This window comes from Mustela putorius, unplaced genomic scaffold (assembly GCF_011764305.1).
Source record: "Mustela putorius furo isolate JIRA1106 unplaced genomic scaffold, ASM1176430v1.1 tig00000382_pilon_pilon_pilon, whole genome shotgun sequence".
Lineage (NCBI taxonomy): Eukaryota > Metazoa > Chordata > Mammalia > Carnivora > Mustelidae > Mustela > Mustela putorius.
The window spans coordinates 5,172,486-5,191,993 of record NW_025421367.1 but is presented as its reverse complement, the minus strand read 5'-3'; the positions used below and the strand labels follow the sequence as shown (position 1 = coordinate 5,191,993).

The 19,508-nt window shown below is 36.6% G+C and overlaps 1 protein-coding gene across 17 annotated transcripts in view; it reads right to left on the bottom strand.

Annotated features, from left to right (window-relative positions):
* Positions 1 to 19,508, bottom strand: part of MAPK10 (mitogen-activated protein kinase 10) — a 588,472-nt gene continuing 568,964 nt past the window's right edge. For 15 of the 17 annotated variants that reach the window (XM_045079393.1, XM_004756141.3, XM_013058073.2 and 12 more), the window contains 3 exons: positions 18,792 to 18,855; positions 16,984 to 17,061; positions 1 to 4,899 (listed from right to left, as the gene is read on the bottom strand). In XM_045079393.1, coding sequence (XP_044935328.1) covers positions 4,757 to 4,899; positions 16,984 to 17,061; positions 18,792 to 18,855 — 285 coding nt within the window. In that variant the 3' untranslated portion in view covers positions 1 to 4,756. Of the gene's footprint in view, positions 4,905 to 16,983; positions 17,062 to 18,791; positions 18,856 to 19,508 lie in introns of those variants that run through there. The other 2 variants (XM_045079399.1, XR_006606562.1) reach the window with 2 other exon arrangements.

The following is a 19,508-nucleotide window of genomic DNA, read 5'->3' as shown; positions in this document are numbered from 1 at the left end:
TGGATTTGCATTTGGTTTTATGTTGAGGGAAGCAGATTCGCTCTGGTTTTTAATAATTCATAAGAAACAGAAATCACAATGTATTGAGTCAGCATCCACCTACAAAGAGTCCAAAAAATCCAAAGGTCTCCCCCACTCACCCTCTTGTTCCACCGACATTTTGAAAATAAAGGGAAAAAACAGAAAGGAAAAAGAGAATGCGAAGGAACACAGATATGATTTAAATAATTTCAAAGCCTTATTAAACATCACTGAGATTGCATTTGATCCATCAGGCTGACTTTCACTTCTCACCACTCAGACCTTGCAAGGAAACTGGACATGCATGGTTTTGCCTTCCAGGGTTGACTTAGAACTATAAGGGTGAGGTGTATATGAATGTGGGTATGCTTTAAGTCCATTTTATAAACACTGACACAGGACAATTCTTATCATTGGTAATAGTCTTTGAGTCCAATCATGCAGAATAACAGGCATGTGCAAGTTAGGTCTTGTTGCAAGATAAACATGGCAAGGTGAACAGTTTAATGCTAGACAAGGGTTGGGAGATTTGTGTTCATTAGAATATACTGGCCATTGGTCCCACATAATCATAAGTTAGATACACAGGAGTCCACATACAAACAGAGGCCTTCCATTTCAACTTGACCGACCAAGGAAATGGGTCAGAGTGAACCATTTCAGACAAAGAACTGTCTAAGTGCCAAAACAAGTAACAAAATCTTATATTTTAGTCACATGAAAAATGACTAATATAATTATTTACATTGCAACTTGTTTGTTTGTTTTTACAGAAAGCAGTATCCCTGCTTGGTTTAATTTCATCTGTAGAAAATGTAGGACTCACAATTAAAATGTTGGGGGGAGCTTGTGGGTAGGGAGTGGGGTCCCTCTTCAGACCCAAAGTGAATGGGATCAAAGATTGCTGGGACAGTATCACTCCTTTCTCTGAGCTGTAGAAGATAAATTCTTCAGCAAAGCAGGCTGACAACATTCTTTATGGAGCATAATGTTTTTAGGATTTCAATTGTCATTTGTTAAAGATAATTAAAAGAAGTAGATTTTGTAGAACTTAGACTTTGCGACGACTATTTAAAATGTAAAGTCAGTTTTGCTCATTTTTCCCCTGGCAGGTCATAAAAGGACTGATGGAGTCTCATCTCATCTCTTCCACTGATTCCCTTTGTCAAGGCCTATTTCTTGATCTACCAGTCAGCTACTATCAGTATCCTTAAGTAATATTTTCTTATCATGGTAGCAGATTGAACAAAAATTGTTGCCTTGGCCTTCAATTAAATAGCTTTCTCCCGTTGGAGGGAATCAGCCAGGCCTGGGTCCACCTCAAGTATACATTCCTACAAAGCTCAGTCATCAGATTCTTGAAGATGCAAGATTAGTAGCAGTTCTTATTCCACACGAAGAAATTTGGTCATAAGGCCAATGCATCTCTTTTTAAAAATGAACACACTGACCAAAAAACAAATCGACACATCAAAGTGGTAGTGGTTTTGCTAAGCTCTCCCAACAATTTAATTCCTTCATGCATATGGGCACACAATCATCTCTCCTACAAAATACTACAGAACCTATCATTAAGGATCACTGCGAAACCATCAGCCCTATAGAAGGGAGCCAAGGTTAGGCCTCTCAGACTGTCAACCTCACATTCCCAAATGAACCCCAACCACAGGCAGGACCTTCCTTCTCCCAGGAATATAGTTCCAGGCGACTTGACACTTCCAAGTCTGAAAAGCAAGAAAGTCCTTTGGAATTAACAGGTGACCCTATAGGAAATACTTATTTTTTAAAGAAAAGGCTCACTGTAGAACCTAATACATTCTGAGAATTTGATAATAACAGAATCACCTCCTGAAAATCTATATTATAATAAAGTGGACCCAAGATGGTGAAGGGCTGGTGAGCTTTTGAAATGATGATCCTCTCTGTTTGTCTAATAACCTATTTGCTTTAATAACCTAGTACCATTAATCCTATAAGTAGGCAAGAAGCCAAACTCTTCCTTTGTACATGAGATTTCAATCTGAAGGATTTATTCCATTTTTTCTTGGCCGTAAGGGTGATGTGGCTAAAGGTAACTGGCACCCAAGGGCCATACAGCAGGAGAGATCAGAGGAGAGACTAGCAGAATTTAGGGAAGGTGGGCATAGCAGGGGAGCATTGCCTGGTTCATGTTTGGCTTAATCTGAGTGAAAAGAAATCACCACTTCTGCACCCATGAAAGATAGTCTAGCTGTCAAGCACTTCTAAGATGCTGGCTGGAGGGTTCCTTCTGGCTTTTAATATCATTTTGTGGCTGATGAAATTACCTTTGCGACTTACTTTCTTTCAAACAGTTGCCTGTTCCCTGCACTTAATCCCATGTGCTAGAAAGTCAGGCATAGAGAAGACACAGTCATAGCAAGAGAAAAATACAGAGAAAGGAGGTAAAGCATGAGGGAATCCGAGAACTTTTAAGAAGTGGAGGACGGGAAGTGTGACAGAGGAGAGAGAGAGAGAGAGAGCCCATGTGAATGCAGAGGTACTTTAAAAATCAGGTCATCTGCAATATTAACCCGAAAGATTGGCAGCAAGAGAAAGAAGCTGGGCCACTTTCATTCCAGGGGACAAGCTGCACAAGCTAATGTGGTTTTTTTCTCCCCATTTTAAACAAATGACCTCTTGTCACGCATCCTACTGTGAAGCAATCTCATAAACAGCAGCGTTGCTCACATGGTGATGGTGGGGGTTGGCTCTATTGCTTGAAAGAGACAAAGCTTCCCTGTTGTTGTATTTAAGGCAGTTTTCAGAGCACAGCATTCTTGTTTGCCCTATTTTTGAAGGGATTCCATTCGCCAGTCATAGCTCTCTCACCAACCTTCCGTTTCATGCGTTTCACGTCTTCTTCAGGTGAAGTACCACCACCACGTCGGCAAGCACCAAAATGGTCAGAGTGCAAAGAGCTGTGATGGGGACTTCACCGAAGTGAATAAGGGAAGCCTCCCCCCGGCCCCTATTATTGCTGAGAAGTCTCCCTGGGATTGCCTTGTATATAACCAAGATGTTTCACAGTGCCTTCTCAAGTGCTCAGGAGAGCACTTTCATTTGATTTGAACTAAATTCAGGTGATTCCGCTAAAACATTGACACAAATGCTTCATGGCTTTTGAGACAGACTCATATTGCTAAAGCTATTTAGCAGCAGTAACTTATGGGGAGAGTTATTGCTGTCACATCAACTGCAGTACAAAACTCAGATGATCAGCCCTTCTTGAATTGTCTGAATTTATGAAAATAAATAAACATGAAACATCAGCCATAGTAAGGAGTCAGGGAAACCCCTGAGGAATAGTAATGTCTGTGGAAATGTTTTCCAATGCTGACCTGAGGATCACCCCTTTGTTTTGGGTTTGTTTGTTCTTAAGAAATTAATATATATGTATATATATATATATATATATATATACATATATATATATTTTTTTTTTTATTCCAGAAGAGGAAACTAACATTTCTTAAAACCGTGTAGGGTATAAACCTGGGAAGTAGCACACTTATGGAAAACACAACCCACAGTCGGAAAATAGTCAGGTTCATTTCCTGTTAAGGACATCATCCAAAGGCAACTCCACTCTGTTCCAGGGAGGGATTTTTTTACCATTAGATATGGACTCTGTAACCCTGCCTCTCCACCTGCCATGCCCTTTCCAGTTGTGACACATAAATTGTAGATGACAAATTGGGTCTACTGTCTAAAACATGGATGTCGGTGTCTCCTAGTGTCTGGGTAATAATCTCCTAGAGGTCTTCCTCACCACAGTGCTATCATCGAGTCTCTCCTACCTGCTCGCTGTCAGAGAAAAGACTGTCAGCTTTTCTTCCCACCTTCCTTCTAAAGGCCAAACCGTTCAGTACCTGGAAACTGTCATTCCCTCCCGCCCCCACACTGTATATAAGCATCACATATGTTCTTTCTACAAATTGGTATACAGGTGCCATTTAATCAGTTCAAATTTGGAAGCTACATCTTCAAGAGTCCAAGAGAGCTCACTCCCCCCATATTTTCCCCCTTTACATTTTTCTTATAAGACATACAGCTTAATCAATTAACAAACTAAATAGCTTATATACTGGCAATATATTACAGATGGGTTTATGGCAGAGTAATAGATCACATGAAATGGACCATGTGGTACCCCAGTGCATGACATCTTGGTAGAGCCCTAAGGACACTGACAGTAGCGTCTCTAAGTGAGTAGTGCTGTATGAATACAGACACATGCGGATCTGTATCTACATCCATCTGACTAGGCCAAAAGGAGCAGGTAGATGCAAGATAGAGACACACACATGCTGGATGGGGCCACTGCACACCTTGTCATGCCATTTGAAAGGGCAGTTACAGGTTGCTGGTTTTGCAGCCATTAAAATTACACTTTATGGAAAAGGCTTTTCTAATTGTGTTTGAGTTGCTTTCTGTAGTAAGCATCATTGGAGGAAGACCAAAGCAAGAGCAACTAGAAGTTAAATAGACATTTAGCTTAGCTGCAATACAGAACTCCGGAGAAGAAGCAGGCTGAAAGATTGGTATCAATTTTAGGCTCGGATTCTCTCCCTTGCTATTTTCTTAGAGTTGTGTGTCTGCGTTTGCAGGTGTGCGTGCGTGTCTGTGTGTGTGTGTGTGTGTGTGTGCGCGCGCGTGTGTGTGTTCCATCACATCATCTCCTGAAGAACGCTGGGTTTCGCAGGCAGGCGGCTAGTCACCTGCAACAACCCAGGGGTCCTGCTGAAGCTTCCAGGCTGCTGTCAGTGTCAGATGCCAGGGTCTGGTCGGTGGACATGGAGGAGATGTCATTGACGGACGAAGATGGAGGGAGACTCTCACTGCTGTTCACTGCTGCACCTGTGCTAAGAAAATGAAGACCAACATGACTAAATCTGGAACACAACCCAACTGCATGTGACTCAAGACGCAGGCCTGGGCAAATACAAGAGGTGATGTTTAGTCCATCATTCATTCAACAAGCCTTTTAAGAACAACTAATCCAGGGCACTATGTTAGATCGTGAAAATCAAAATATAACAAGGCAGAGTCCCTAGTCACAAGTTATTCTACCTTGCAAACCACCTGTAATGCTCTTAAAAGAAAACAAAGGCAGGCAAACAAAAAATAAAAAGCCCTGTCACCCCTCCCACCTCCAATATTGTCATATAATTAGCCTGAGTGAGGCCAAAGCATTTGCATTTTTTAAAAGCGCCTAGACACTGTCTAGTCAAAGGTTGGGAAGACCACTGTCCTATTGAGAAGGAAGGTGAGCAAAACCTTTTTTTTTTTTTTTTAAGATTTTATTTATTTATTTGACAGAGAGAGATCACAAGTAGGCAGAGAGGCAGGCAGAGAGAGAGAAAGAGAGAGAGAGAGGGAAGCAGGCTCCCTGCTGAGCAGAGAGCCTGATGTGGGGTTTGGTCCCAGGACCCCGAGATCATGACCTGAGCTGAAGGCAAAGGCTTTAACCCACTGAGCCACCCAGGTGCCCCAAGCAAGACCCTTTAATGTAACAATCTGAACCTGGATGTTTTAGTGCAGGGCTTTATAAAACAAACACATGTAAAAGTCCTATTCCAAAAATATGGGCTGAGCAGAAATCACAATTACTTGGAGACTACAGCTCTTGAGAAATTAAGGTATATTAAGTAAATATTATTATAGTCATTAATGTGATATCAAACTTAAAATCCATACAGAAAAGCTAATTAGGACTTTCAGTGAAAGTTACCATAAACCAAATACCAAATAATAATAATAATGAAGAAGCCAGAGCACTTTTTTTTTAAAGTAGTCTCCACACTAGAGCACACTTTTTTTTTTAATATAATTTTTTATTTTTTATAAACATATATTTTTATCCCCAGGGGTACAGGTCTGTGAATCACCAGGTTTACACACTTCACAGCACTCACCAAAACACATACCCTCCCCAATGTCCATAATACCACCCCCTTCTCCCAAACCCCCTCCCCCCAACAACCCTCAGTTTGTTTTGTGAGATTAAGGTTCAGAGAACACCCCTCAAAATCAATAAGAATAGGCCCACACTCCGTCACCTAATAGTAAAATTTACAAGTCTCAGATACAATAGAGCACACTTTTTGATTGTGTGTTTACTTTCTAGTAGGATTGCTTACCTGGTGATCTACAAACAAAAGTTTTGAATTATCAAATTAATTTGAAAAACTATTTTATTTATGTGCCCTGTGGGAATATAAAGATTTTGAAACTCTGAGAAGAAACTTGCTCAGGGTAATCACTCAGTAATACTTGTTGAGTTATGTCTTTGAGAACTACAAAGGACAGGTAAGCCAGAGGCATTATAAAGATCTATGAAGTGGAGAGGTTAAAATAGTTTCTTTGCTCTTTGGGTAGACATCTCTTCCCTATGGAAAAAATGTGATGAAAATGTGACAAAATGTGGAGAGGACCCATAAACATAAGCTAAGCAAAATCATATGTATTTCATAAGTATTTTAAACTTTTATTTGTTAATTATAAACATATTTATATAAATTATGGGGAATCTGAAAGAATAAAAAAAGACAATTGGCACTGATCCTCAAATAAATAATAACTACTAAACTTTGGGTATATGTCTCTCTAGTGTGTTTTTTTTTTTTAAGATTTTATTTATTTATTTCACAGAGAGAGATCACAAGTAGGCAGAGAGGCAGGCAGAGAGAGAGGAGGAAGCAGGCTCCCTGCTGAGCAGAGAGCCCGATGTGGGACTCGATCCCAGGACTCTGAGATCATTACCTGAGCCGAAGGCAGCGGCTTAACCCACTGAGCCACCCAGGCGCCCCTCTCTAGTGTTTTTGCTATGAAGTTTTTCTAATTGTGGTCGTTTAGTATATATTATTTTGTATCCTGTTATTTTATATACAAAAAAACTTATGCATTTTTCATGTTCCTTAAGCTAAAGTATGTAGTTCTTTAAACTAAAAATAGTTTAATATCTCCTAATCTTAAATGTCTCTAGACTATGAAAGCTCTTGTTATCATCTTCCTATAAATAGTCTTATTATCAGAATAATGTGTAATGTAAAGGTTCCCTGGCTTCAGTTTATTCCAACTTTACCTAATTGTATCCTTTATAGATATGGTGCAAAGCTAGTTCATTTCTTTTCCTGACATATACTAGTAAATTTCATATACTGGGAGACAACCTTTGACTTCCTTACATAGCCCAAGTGTCCAGGTCTGTCCTTCACTCCATAATTTGGATTAAATTATATTGATACCAAAATCCTATATGTTTTCATAAATTTTGGTCAGTAATAATTTAGCATCACTATGATTGACTGCTCAGAATCTTCAATTTTCCACATCCTTATTAAAGGGTAGAGATTAAAACTAGACACAAGTCTCAAACAATTGTGGGCTGACAGAATGCGATGGTTTTGCTCATACATCCATTCATCTCTTGGATGACATATCCCCATACTATGTAGGACTTTAAAATTATGATACTGGCATAAAATATTTAAAAAAAAAAATGAGGGGCACCTGGATGGCTCAGTGGGTTAAAGCCTCTGCCTTTGGCTCAGGTCATGATCTCAGGGTCCTGGGATCAAGCCCTGCATCGCGCTCTTTGCTCAGCAGGAAACCTGTTTCCCCTCTCTCTCTGCCTGCCTCTCTGCCTACTTGTGATCTCTCTCTCTGTCAAATAAATAAATAAAATCTTTAATATTATGATACTGGGATGCCTAGGTGGCTCAGTTGGTTAAGCAACTGCTTTCAGCTCAGGTCATGATCCTGGAGTCCCTGGATCAAGTCCCACATCAGGCTCTCTGCTCAGCGGGGCATCTGCTTCTCCCTCTGACCCTACCCACTCTTGTGCTCTCTCTCTCATCCTCTCTCTCTCAAATAAATAAAATCTTTTAAAAAATTAAAAAATAAAATTATGATACTATCATTTAGATTTAGTTTTTATTTAAAATATGAAATATTGCCTATATATCTTTTTGTAACAGCTTTATTGAGATGTAATTCACAAATTTAATTTGTATAATTCATTCACTTTTAGGATATTCACAAAGTTGTGCAACCATTATCACAATCAATTTTGTGAGATTTTCATCACCCCAACAGCACTCTATTTCTTACTTATCCACCAGCCATAGACAACGACTAACGCACTTTGTCTATAAAGCTGCCTGTTCTGGACTTACTTTAGAAACGGAATCGTACATGATCTTTTGTGACTGGCTTCTTTCACATAGCACATTGTTTACAAGGTTCATTCATGCTGTAGCATGTAGCAATACTTTATCCCTTTTTAGTCCTGAATAATGTTCCACTGTATTGGGTATCCCCCTTTTGTTTACCTATTTACTAGTTGATGGGCATTTGACAGACATTTAAGATGTTCTTATTTTTGGCTTTTATGAATAATGTTGTTATGAACTTTCATGTACAAGTTTTTCTTTCTCTTGGTTAAATACCTAAAGAGTGGAGTCGGCAGATCGCAGTTTAACATTTGAGGAATAAAGTGACTACACCGGTTTACATTCCCACCAGTTTTCTCTTACCCTCTCTGGAATTCCTCATCATCTCTTTTATTGTGGCCATCCTCGAGTATGGTAAATGGTATTTCATTGTGGTTTTATTTGTATTTGCCTAATGGCTAATGATGTTGGGTATCTTTTCATGTGCTTTTTGGCCATTGCAAAAATGTCAATTCAGATCCTATTGCCATTTTTAATTGTGTTATTTTATTCTTATAATTGAATTGCAAGAGTTCTTTATGTATTCAGGACACAAGTTTCTTATTACACAAGATTTTCAAATGTTTTCCTCCTATCCTATGGATTGTCTTTTCACTTTCTTGATGGTGTCTTTTGAAGCACACATATTTTTAATTTTGATGAAGTTGAATTTACCTATTTTTTTCCTTTTGCCATTGTGCTTTTAGTGTCATATCTAAGAAATCATTTCCTAAGTCAAGATCATGAAAATTTACTCCTATGTTTTCTTGTAAGAGTTTTAAAATTTTAGCTTTTACACTTCACTCTATGATCCATTTTTAATCCATTCTTATGTACCAAATGAAGTAGGAGTTCATCTTCATTCTTTTGCATGTGAATATCTAGATGTCCTAGTACCATTCATTGAAAGACAATTCTTTGCATGGGGCTGTCTTGAAATCCTTGCAACAAATCAATAGACCATAAATATAAGGGACTCTCAATTTTATTTTTATATGTATACGTATAGGCAAATAACACACTGTTGTAAGCATTGCAGCTTTGTGGTAGATTTTGAAATCAGGAAGTGTGAATCCTCTAAATTTGTGGAGTTTTTTTTCAATATTGTTTTGGCTATTCTGTATCCCCTGTATTTCCATGTGAATTTTAAGAACAGACTGTCAATTTCAGCAAAGAAAAAGGCAGCTGTGACTGATGGATATTGTGTTCAATCTGTAGATCAATTTGGAGAGTATTGTCATCATAACAACATTAAATCTAATCAGTGAATGGATGGAATGTCTTTTCATTATTTAGGTCTAATTTCTTTCAACAATGTTCTGTAGTTTTCAGAGTAGAGGGTTTGCACTTTTTTTTTGTTAAATTTGTTTGTATTTTATTCTTTTTGATATCATTTTAAATAGAATTTTCTTAATTTAATTTAAATTTTTTCAGTGTTCCAAAATTCATGTATGTACCACATCCCGTGCTCCATCCATCATTGCTAATATACAGAATTACAAGTGACTGAATAAATAGGAAATCTCAGTGTCAATGGATCGGAGACCAAATGGATCAAATGAAGACATATACATCTGATTCAGAGTGTCATAATTAAACTGCTCACGTTAACGAGGAAGATTTTAGTTAGCGTGCTTTATTTAAATTGTGACAAAATCATCAGTTTGAAGTTTTAAAGTAAAGTTCTGGCATAATACAAATCAAAAACTATTTAAAAGTATCTCTACATAATAGTGCTGGTCTTCCCTTGAGCTAAGGTTTTTCTCCTTTTCTGGCTGAAGTTGGTTATGTGGACACGATATGATTGTCACAGTTAAAGTTGAATATTGACTCAAGAGTGAGATAGAAACTAGCTGAGACAAGGCTCTCTTCTAAGAACACAATTTGATTTTTACAAATAAACAGAAACCTACAACAGTGGCACCTAGAAAACTGATACCAAGAACATTGATGACATTTCCCCAGAAAAACAAATTTATATCTATAAATAATACTGAATGAAGGCAGCAAAACTGAAAGTAGTGCTTAATAAACTCTTCCTATGGAAGGGATCATGCTGCAGATTATGCTTATAAACTGCACAGCACTCCCACTGCAGCTATTTTAATAAGCAGCATATTGTCGACACACTTGTGAAACATTCTAGGTGTTATGCCACGTAAGTCATCTCATTATTACACAGAGTTTCACTACATGATTACCTCATATTTGTTTCCCTTGCTGCTTCTTACTTCTTTCATCACACGTCACCATTTCTCCTCTCTTCCTCAATCTCTACTGTCCAGCACAGAATAAGTAACCAGTTTAACAAAGCACTGAGTCTCTTTTGTGTGTACTCCTCTAGATAGGTTTTGTGAGGGAAAGCAAGTTTCTCCCTTCTATGAAAACTAGTGAAACTGCTAACCTATTTTTGGCTGAAGGAAATAATTTTGTTAGCATTGTCTTTCTTCTCCCTCTGTTCACCAGCTGGCTATCTTCTATAAGGAATGGTCCTGCCTTTATTGTATCAATGTTGAAAGCAAATTACAGTTAGTATTCAATTATTCAAAGTTCAGAATCTTTATCAGCTGTATTTCTATGGTTTCAAAAAGACTGTTGTTCCTAATTTTTATAGCACAGATTCATTAAGAAAGATCTTTTCTTCTAATGTTTCCCCTATAAAATTCCCATTACAACTGCCTGTTGTATGAGAGTGGGTCCTCTCTGTGAAGTGCTGCGATGGCGATCACATGTACTGCCAGCAGTGTGCTAGAGCTGAATTCAGTGGCTTCTGGGAGCCAAGTACGAGCACCAGCATCTCTTTCCAACTCTGCCTTCACTGGTGTCACAGCAGCAGCTTGAAATTGGTCACAATAAGAATAATTACACCATGGAAATTAGCAAATGCCATTGATCAGTCCTTTAAAAAAGAAGGCTGTAAAACATCAATCAGTCCCTCACTATTGCATAAAAAACTTTGCTTCTATATGACTTCTTCCATTCCACTATAACAAATACCCTCTTGACTGCAGCCACTCTGGCTTTGTTGGATGGTCCTTTCAGGTCTCTTTTTATGTGGGTAATAAATAAACTTCGTAAACCATAAAACCAAGCACAAATAGAAGAATCAAGACATGGACCTTGGCTTCAAATTGCTAATTTACTGCCAAACAGTTTATGAAAATCCCTTAAATTAATGGAACTGACTTGAATTTGATTATAATGTCAACTTACCCAGGATACCCTAGCAGTGATAAATACCCCTTCCTTCTATATATTTTTTTCAGAGACCAGTAGAGAAATGCATTTTTTAAAATTTGCCATTAATAAAGCATTAAAATTTTTGTCACTTAAAATGTTATTAAAAGTAACTGAAAATAGTAATAGGTTTGCAAATAAGGAACAGTAGCTTACTTTCAACTCTATGTGACCAAAAAAAAAAAAAAAAAAAAAAAAGCTTTCGTGAAAAGACATTATGCTAATGAAATTTTCTAAACATATTTCTATACATATTTCTATGTGTAGCCAAAAGATATTCATTATTTCAGGGAAAATGTTCTGTATTTTTTTAAAGATTTTATTTATTTATTTGCCAGAGAGAAAGAGTGAGAGAAAAAGAGAGAGGGACAGAGCACAAGCAGGGGAGTGACAGAAAGTGAAGCAGTTTCCCCACTGATGAGGGAGACCAAGGCAGGACCTGATCGCAGGACCCCAGGATCATGACCCAGGCTGAAAGCAGATGCTTAACCAGGTCAACTACCCAGGCGTCCCAAAATGTTCAGCTTTTTAAAAGAAAATTATTTTCCTGACCCATTCACATACAAAAAGTACACACAGAGAAATAGAAGAAATATTAAAGTTTTAAAAAATCACTGAGATATATTCCCTTCGTTTTACGCATCATCTTCACTCTCAAGTTGTTTGGGGTTAAGATTTTTAAATAAAAAATAGTAATTACTGGACTAGATCATTGACTCTGATTTTTAACAGCACACTGCCATAGCGTATGGAATATGGTGAGTCATGGTGGTGTGGGGTGGTGTTGTCTATTAAAGTCACCTAGAAAATTGTATCTGCCATTTAGAGACTCTGAAAAATCTCTACCCATCCTGATGCTAAGCATCTTTATTTTGGTGAGTCATTGTTATTTATGGGAGGCTTACTTCTTGGGTGGAACAGGGGTAGTGAACAGGCTAAGAAATTTTGGATTAGATGAACTCCTATATTTGTTCTAGCTCTAATATTTTATAACAAATGCTTTAGAAGAAAATTAATTTCTATACTTGGACTACTTTTCCCTTAGCAGTCTTTACAAATCAATTCAGAAAGCAAGCAGCCATGTTATTCTCGGAAATAAATCACTATGCAAGTGAAATCAGATAGCAGAGGGGAGTACAATTATTTATTTAGAAACATATCTGAAGTTTAGATTTATTTCTTATTGATATACAACAATTCCATCAATAAATTTCAAGCCTATATATTGTTCTTCAAATGCACACTTAACTTCCTATTTATATTTTAAAGGTATCACTAAAACATGAATTTGGGTATTAGAACAATTTGTCACTGGAAACTGCTTTAACTTATTCTCTTGCTGTCAGGTTCCTAGTGTTGCCATGACTTAATAATAAGGAAGTCTATGTTGTAATATCACTTCATCCTAGCTCTTTACAAAATAAAATATGATATGCAAACAGTAATGAAGAAAGTTGAATACAATGAAGAATGCAAAAAAGCTGACTTTTCAAATTTTCTTAGTAATTGCTTTTTTTCCAGCACCATCTACTGCATATATCCATACTATGTGTGCATGCATGCACATGCGTACATGTGTGTGCACACACACACACAAACACACACACAGGGGTGTGTCCATAAAAAATCAATACCTGGCTTTCCAGGGAGAAAAAAATTGCCCTGATTTGTAGAGTCAGCCAATTTCCATATCTTAAATCCTGCATGGTGGATACCAAGCTACTAAAACAAGATTAAAAAACTTAGAGTTGGGAGAGATATAAACAACTGGCTCTCAGGAGCTAGTAGTCAGCCCCCGCATAAAGGTGGCCTACGCTTCTACACGATGCATACAATTACATCATACATCATTATATCATGTGATACATAGTATATGTATGATTTCTCAAAATTAAGCCATGAATATTCTCCTTTCAAGTCAGGTAGTGAAACATTGAACCCACATCATTTTAACTACAAATTGGTTAAGCCAGTCAACTATAATTTAGGGCACATGTAAAAGGTAGATATTTCATGACAGTTACGGGTAGTTATAATGGTTAAAAAAAAAAATGGCTCAGGCTTCTCCCTTGTATGTAAGTCCTAAAGGCATATTTTCAGTGGCATATTAATCATTAACACAATAAACAAGACCACAAAAAATTTAGGAATATGCATTTTCCAGAATAAATAAATAACCAAATAACCATCTGAAAGCAAACCTTTATCTGAAGCATGAGCAGGTGCCAAACCAATAACAACAATGCACATACTTGATACTTGACTCATTCTTTGAGAAATATGAAAAGTCCTTTAGGACAGATATGAAAAATATTTTGGGAAATGGTAGTACTTGATAAGAGAACAATTTAGAAGGTGCAGCTTTCTAAAAGGCAGGGGTCCAATAAAGTAAAATATTGGTAATATAGGAACCTACAATAGGTGTAACGTGAAAGGTGGAAAAACTGGGCATATATTAAGAGGGCCATCAGTGTCAGGAAAGGGTTAGTAGGCTTAAACCGTTCACAAGGCAAAGCCACTGGAGTGCACTTATCAGTGTCATTTCCAACTTCTAGTCTTTAAAGATCAACTTAGGTAGAGACTAAAGTCACACAGATTACTTCAGGAAAACTTTAATCATAGTGGTGTTAATGGGAAAGGTTGGTAGTGATTAGATTGAGACATCCAGCAAGCAGAATTTTTAGGATGTAAAAAGTGACTGTCAGAGATCATATAAAGATGGAGTAAAAGGTCAGTCAGGGTTTCAGACTGGGAGGCTGAGAAAATAGAGCTCCCATTAATAAATGGGAAAAATGAAAGAAAAATTTACTCCTGGGTGTGTGTGTGGGGGTGAATCTAAATGGAATGATGTGTTTGATTTAAATAAATTGAATCTGAATTGGCAACAATTTCATACACCCTGGCCCAATGTTTTAATTATCTAAGACTAGGTTATATTTATCATTAAATAATTTAGTAGAATGGCTTTATTTTCCAGCCCCTCCAGAAATAACAAACTGTTATATAAACTAGTCTTTGGTTTTATTCATCTTAAATGTACTTCTTACAAACTTAAGGATTTACTTGGTCAAGACTTTGGCCCCCTATTCAGAGGACACAGTTGTATATGTGATTAACTTTTAGATACTATTCAGAATATCCAACATGTGGGATTAGAAGAAAAATTACTATGCAGCCTTTAAATATCACACTTGAGCCTTTTGTAAAATGCCCACCTAAGGGCCATTTGACTGTTTTGTGAAACATAACTTTGTTTGACTTAATATACATAATTGATTAGAAGTTTTACAGCAATGTAAACCTATAAAAAACTAATAAACTATCATTTTTTTCTGCCTCATAGAAAAAATAACCACAAAGATAGGTTTCATTGTCCTGTAGGACATTTGTGATTTTTGTTTTAATTTGGTGATCTTATCTCAGTAATCTTTTTCTCACAGACCACATAAATCCTAATTACTCATATCTTCATTAAACTACCTTTGCCAACCGGCCATTTCCCTCATTGATGAGTTAAAGGAAATTTCTACATGTACTCACTTTCTTTTTGTATAAGAATTATGGTTTTAATGATTAAAGACTTACGCCTTGACTATATACAAACTGCATTCCCTTATCAATATTTAGAAGTTTCTTTGCATGACAGACCACACATCCCATCCCTTTAATGAATAATTAATCTCACTTGTACCATCCTCAGTCTCTTTTTGCCTTCCCTGAACTGTACGGTTGGCATAAAATGAGGCATGAGAATAGGATTTTTGTGGAAGTGTTGTGAAAGTACTGAAAAGAAAATTGTGGATTTTATGTCATCACAGATGAACTGTTGTGGAGACCCGGTTGGGGCTGAGGGAAAAAGGAAGAGGAAACAAGCAGAAGTTGTGATGTCCTGAAGTGGGTGGTATGATCCCAAGCTGTCTGAAAAAAGGAAGGAAGATGAATAAATAATACCTTGAATTAAAATAAATAGAAGAGACCTTGCAAAAAAAATTGGTCTAGTCCTAACCTGAGCTCCTACTTCACCTTCACTGGATCTTGTATTTTGACTTTTTTTTTTTTTTTTTTTTGGTATTTTGACTGCTTAATGATCAGAGAAAAACATGTTCTGGTCATTATGGAAATTCTTAAAACAAGGAGCCTTTCTGCCTTAGCAGGTGGTGTCTTGAGTCTGTTAGATTTGGTCTTTGGGCTCCCTAATCAGCAACAGACAGAGCATACAGATAAGTCTGGCATGACTTCTACAGACCTGTATAAATCTGGATGAGGAATGAATGAGCAGGGCCGGCAGACAACCCCAGGGATTGCCTTCACTTTCTTTGAGGGACGGAAAGACTTGTAATAGAATTGGGCTTGATTCAAATGCAAAAAACATGTCATAACTGAATTGTATCTGTTTGGGCATTATAGTGATTTGGGTGCAAACCAGCTATTCAAAGAGTAGTATCAGTATGAAGAATTGATTAATTCATCCTACATTTTTTTCCTGGAACAATTTAAAGGGCATGAGGAAAATTTTTTTATCAAAGGTAGGGCACCAAATCCAATTTCCTCTAAACAACTAATCATCTGCAGTCTTACATTCTTGCCAGCATGAGTTGAGTGTAGTTTAAAGCTAGAGATAAGCTATCACACTTTCTAAAACTCTTTATATATATATATATATTTTACATTTAGAACATAGGTCTTAGGAAAAATATATTAGCATTGGTGGTAAGTAAATTATCTCAGGTAATCTTAAAGCACATTATTAGGATCAGCAAAATATGTACAATTTATATACAAATGTGTGTTTGACTCTGTAGATGGCGAACTGAGAGATTTTCCATGCTGACTTTAATCAGAACCCGTACTAGCAGATGCTTTAAGTACTGTCATATCAGCCTTGTGAAGAGTTGCAACACTGGAGTGACTGAGGAAAGAGGTTTTGGCTGGAGAGATTCCTGACCTCTACACTGATGTGGTAGAGCATATGATGGCTGTGTTTTGATGAGAAGCAGTTATCCTTTAACAAGCTCACGTTAACATTTCTTCAAGATACACCTTATCTTAAAATAATTCTGAAAGAACTCTTGTGCTAGTCATCATAATCAGAATTAGAATGAATGCCACACTAAATATCAAAAGGAATGGAATGAAAATCACTAGAGAGGACTCATGGGCTGCTCAGTGGGTTAAGCATCTGCCTTCAGCTCAGGTCATGATCCCAGGGTCCTGGTATCCAGACTGCAGTGGGCTCCTTGCTCAGCAGGGAGCCTGCTTCTCCCTCTGCCTGCTGCTCTCCCTGCTTGTGCTCTCGCTGTCCCTGACAAATAAATAAAATCTTTAAAAAAAAAAAAAGGAAAGTCACAGGACAGAAATAATCATGAGATATTAGTTCACATGCTCTATTAGCAATGTTATTGGCTGCGATTCCTCCTCAAGGCCAAAAAAACAAAACAAAACAAAACAAATGCAAGTACTGCTTTATCAGTTATTCACTGAGAGTGAGTACCTGAAGGAGACGGTTGTCCTTTTACAACACCGTTTTTAGTCTTTTCTTCTGAATTCATTACTTCTTTGTAGATAAGTTCTGTAAGAAACAAATATCAGTGTCATAAAAAACAAATTTCTTTTTAATATGCAGTGTAAATTTACTAGTTGATGAGAAATAATAACATTTTGATGTGACTGAGTAAACCACATCACATGCAAATCAATTGCAAATCACATTGCAAATCAATTGGGATTCTTATACTCTTCTAATATCACAGAACCCAGCAAAACTAAGTGCTCAATAAAGCATTTGACCAAACAAATGTGTGAAGAATACACATTTTACTTGGTTCTGAATTCTTTGGGGAATTTCTAGTGCCATCTAACTTTATCTCTTAAGAACTTTATTTAATGGCTCAGTTTTGAGCTACCGTATTTCTTCTATATTCACTCCCTAAGACATACACCCTCCTGACTTTAAACTACTGCTTCCCAATAATTTTCCAACTCTTTCTTCGTTTTTCATTTTTTGCTTGACTCAAATCTTCGGTTTCTAAAACCAAACTTGGTTAAACCCAAAGTCATAATAACAATTATTGCATTTATTCCCAAACTGGCAACCATATCTAGTTTTTTCTTTGCTAGAGTTAAACATGTATATCTTCTTTCTTTTAATTTTCCCCTTTTAACTAAAACTCAGGGCTACTTACTCTTGCTTGGCAACAGGTTGCAACTTATATAATCATTGTCTTTACAAGTATTTGTTTTTCCAGTTTCCAATTTAGTCCATGTTCATCCTCAAGTAATATTTATATCCTAGTAGCTACTTACACACAAACCCTTAAGAGTAACTTCTGGTCCTTATTAGATCAAATCAAGTCTTTTCTGTCTATCATTTAGCAATTTAATTTACTTTGGTACACTATTTGTGTGAATACATACAAATAGAATATATTCATTTTTCCATATTCTCCAACAGAACCCCTTGACTAGAGAAATCTCTTTGCTATCATTATAAAATTTTTTGACCATTTCTACCCTTTGTTTTCCCCATATGTCCCTGGTATTTTCCTGTTTTTCCTCCCCAACTTATAGTGATTAATTCCTTCAAAGCAGCTAAAATATTTCTTTTCTTCAGATATTCCATTTATGTTCCTCCTCATTTTAACCTAATGGTTTGTTATGATCTGCATTTAGTTTTTCATATTTATTCTACTCTGTAGTTATTTACATTAGTTTAACAACTCTTCATAGTTTCCTGTTTATTTCATCCTGCATGTAATCTTGACCATGTTATGTGCTTGGGAGAATTCTGGTGAAAAAAAATGAACTAATGTGTTTATTCATTATTTTCTTACTTTGAAGGATAAATAAACCATTTAAATATATATTTTTTCTATTTAAATTTTCAAGTCCTATAAATGAAGTAAATGAATTATATTAACTCTCTTATCTTATATATTAACTATCTTATATTTTCTAATGTCTAAAGCTATCTTAGACATAATTTTGTTTATTTTATGTGATAATTTTATGTATGAACATGGAATGTGTCATTCTGAAATTTTGAATTGAAGCTTGCCCTTCACCATGACAAATACTTTGACAATTGGTACTATTTTAAAATGTGTTAGTAATTAATTCCTTTCAGTAAATGCAATATTGTTATTAGTATGAAAAGACAGATAAAGTTTTGAGAGCTTTCAAATTGGTATAAGGATAGTGATTATGAAATAATCTGTTACTAAATTGCTTTAAAGGGAAATGCCTCAAAGACGATTTCTGACCTTCAACAAAGCAAAATGTATATTTAAGTGGTAGAGTCACCTTTCCATTCTTCAATGGTGTGTTCTCTTTCATCCAATTGTTTGTCATAAATCTGAGGTGGAGGCTGCAGAATAAAAACAAACAATAAACTTTGTGTGATAACTCAAATATAACCAAACTCTTCCAGCATGTGGGACTCCCTTGCTATTCATTGATTTGGGGGATGATCACATAAATTATGGGTAATTGCAGTAGTGCAGAAGTTAAAATTTCCCCACAGACTTATGAAGGGTTCATTTATATGCTGATATATATTATTGACCAAATACATGCTTATATTTACTGCAGCAGAATTCAAACTGAGAGCTCAGCTCCCAAACCTGATTCAAAACCCAAGTCTAAGCAACTAACAGCTAGTCTTTAAAAAGCAAACAAGGTATTTGCTTACAAAGACTCAGAAGCTATTTCCCCCATTTACTTCCTCGATAACAGAACCCTACCAAAACTATTCCCCACTAATAAGGTTTTGTTCCACTTTTGGACCCTCCTGAAGAAGAGTCTTTGACTCCTCTCAACAGACCACAGTACAAGTTCTTAGTATAAAGACAGATTTAGATATAATCTACCTTTTTTTTGGTGAAGCATCATAAAAATACCATTATTTTATATTTAAATATTTTCCCCCTCAGACTGAAGACTCTGCTAGTTGTCTACTGAAGTGGATCACCGTAAACCCCTGAAGGCCACTTGGGAGACATGAAATCACAAGGCCTTCAG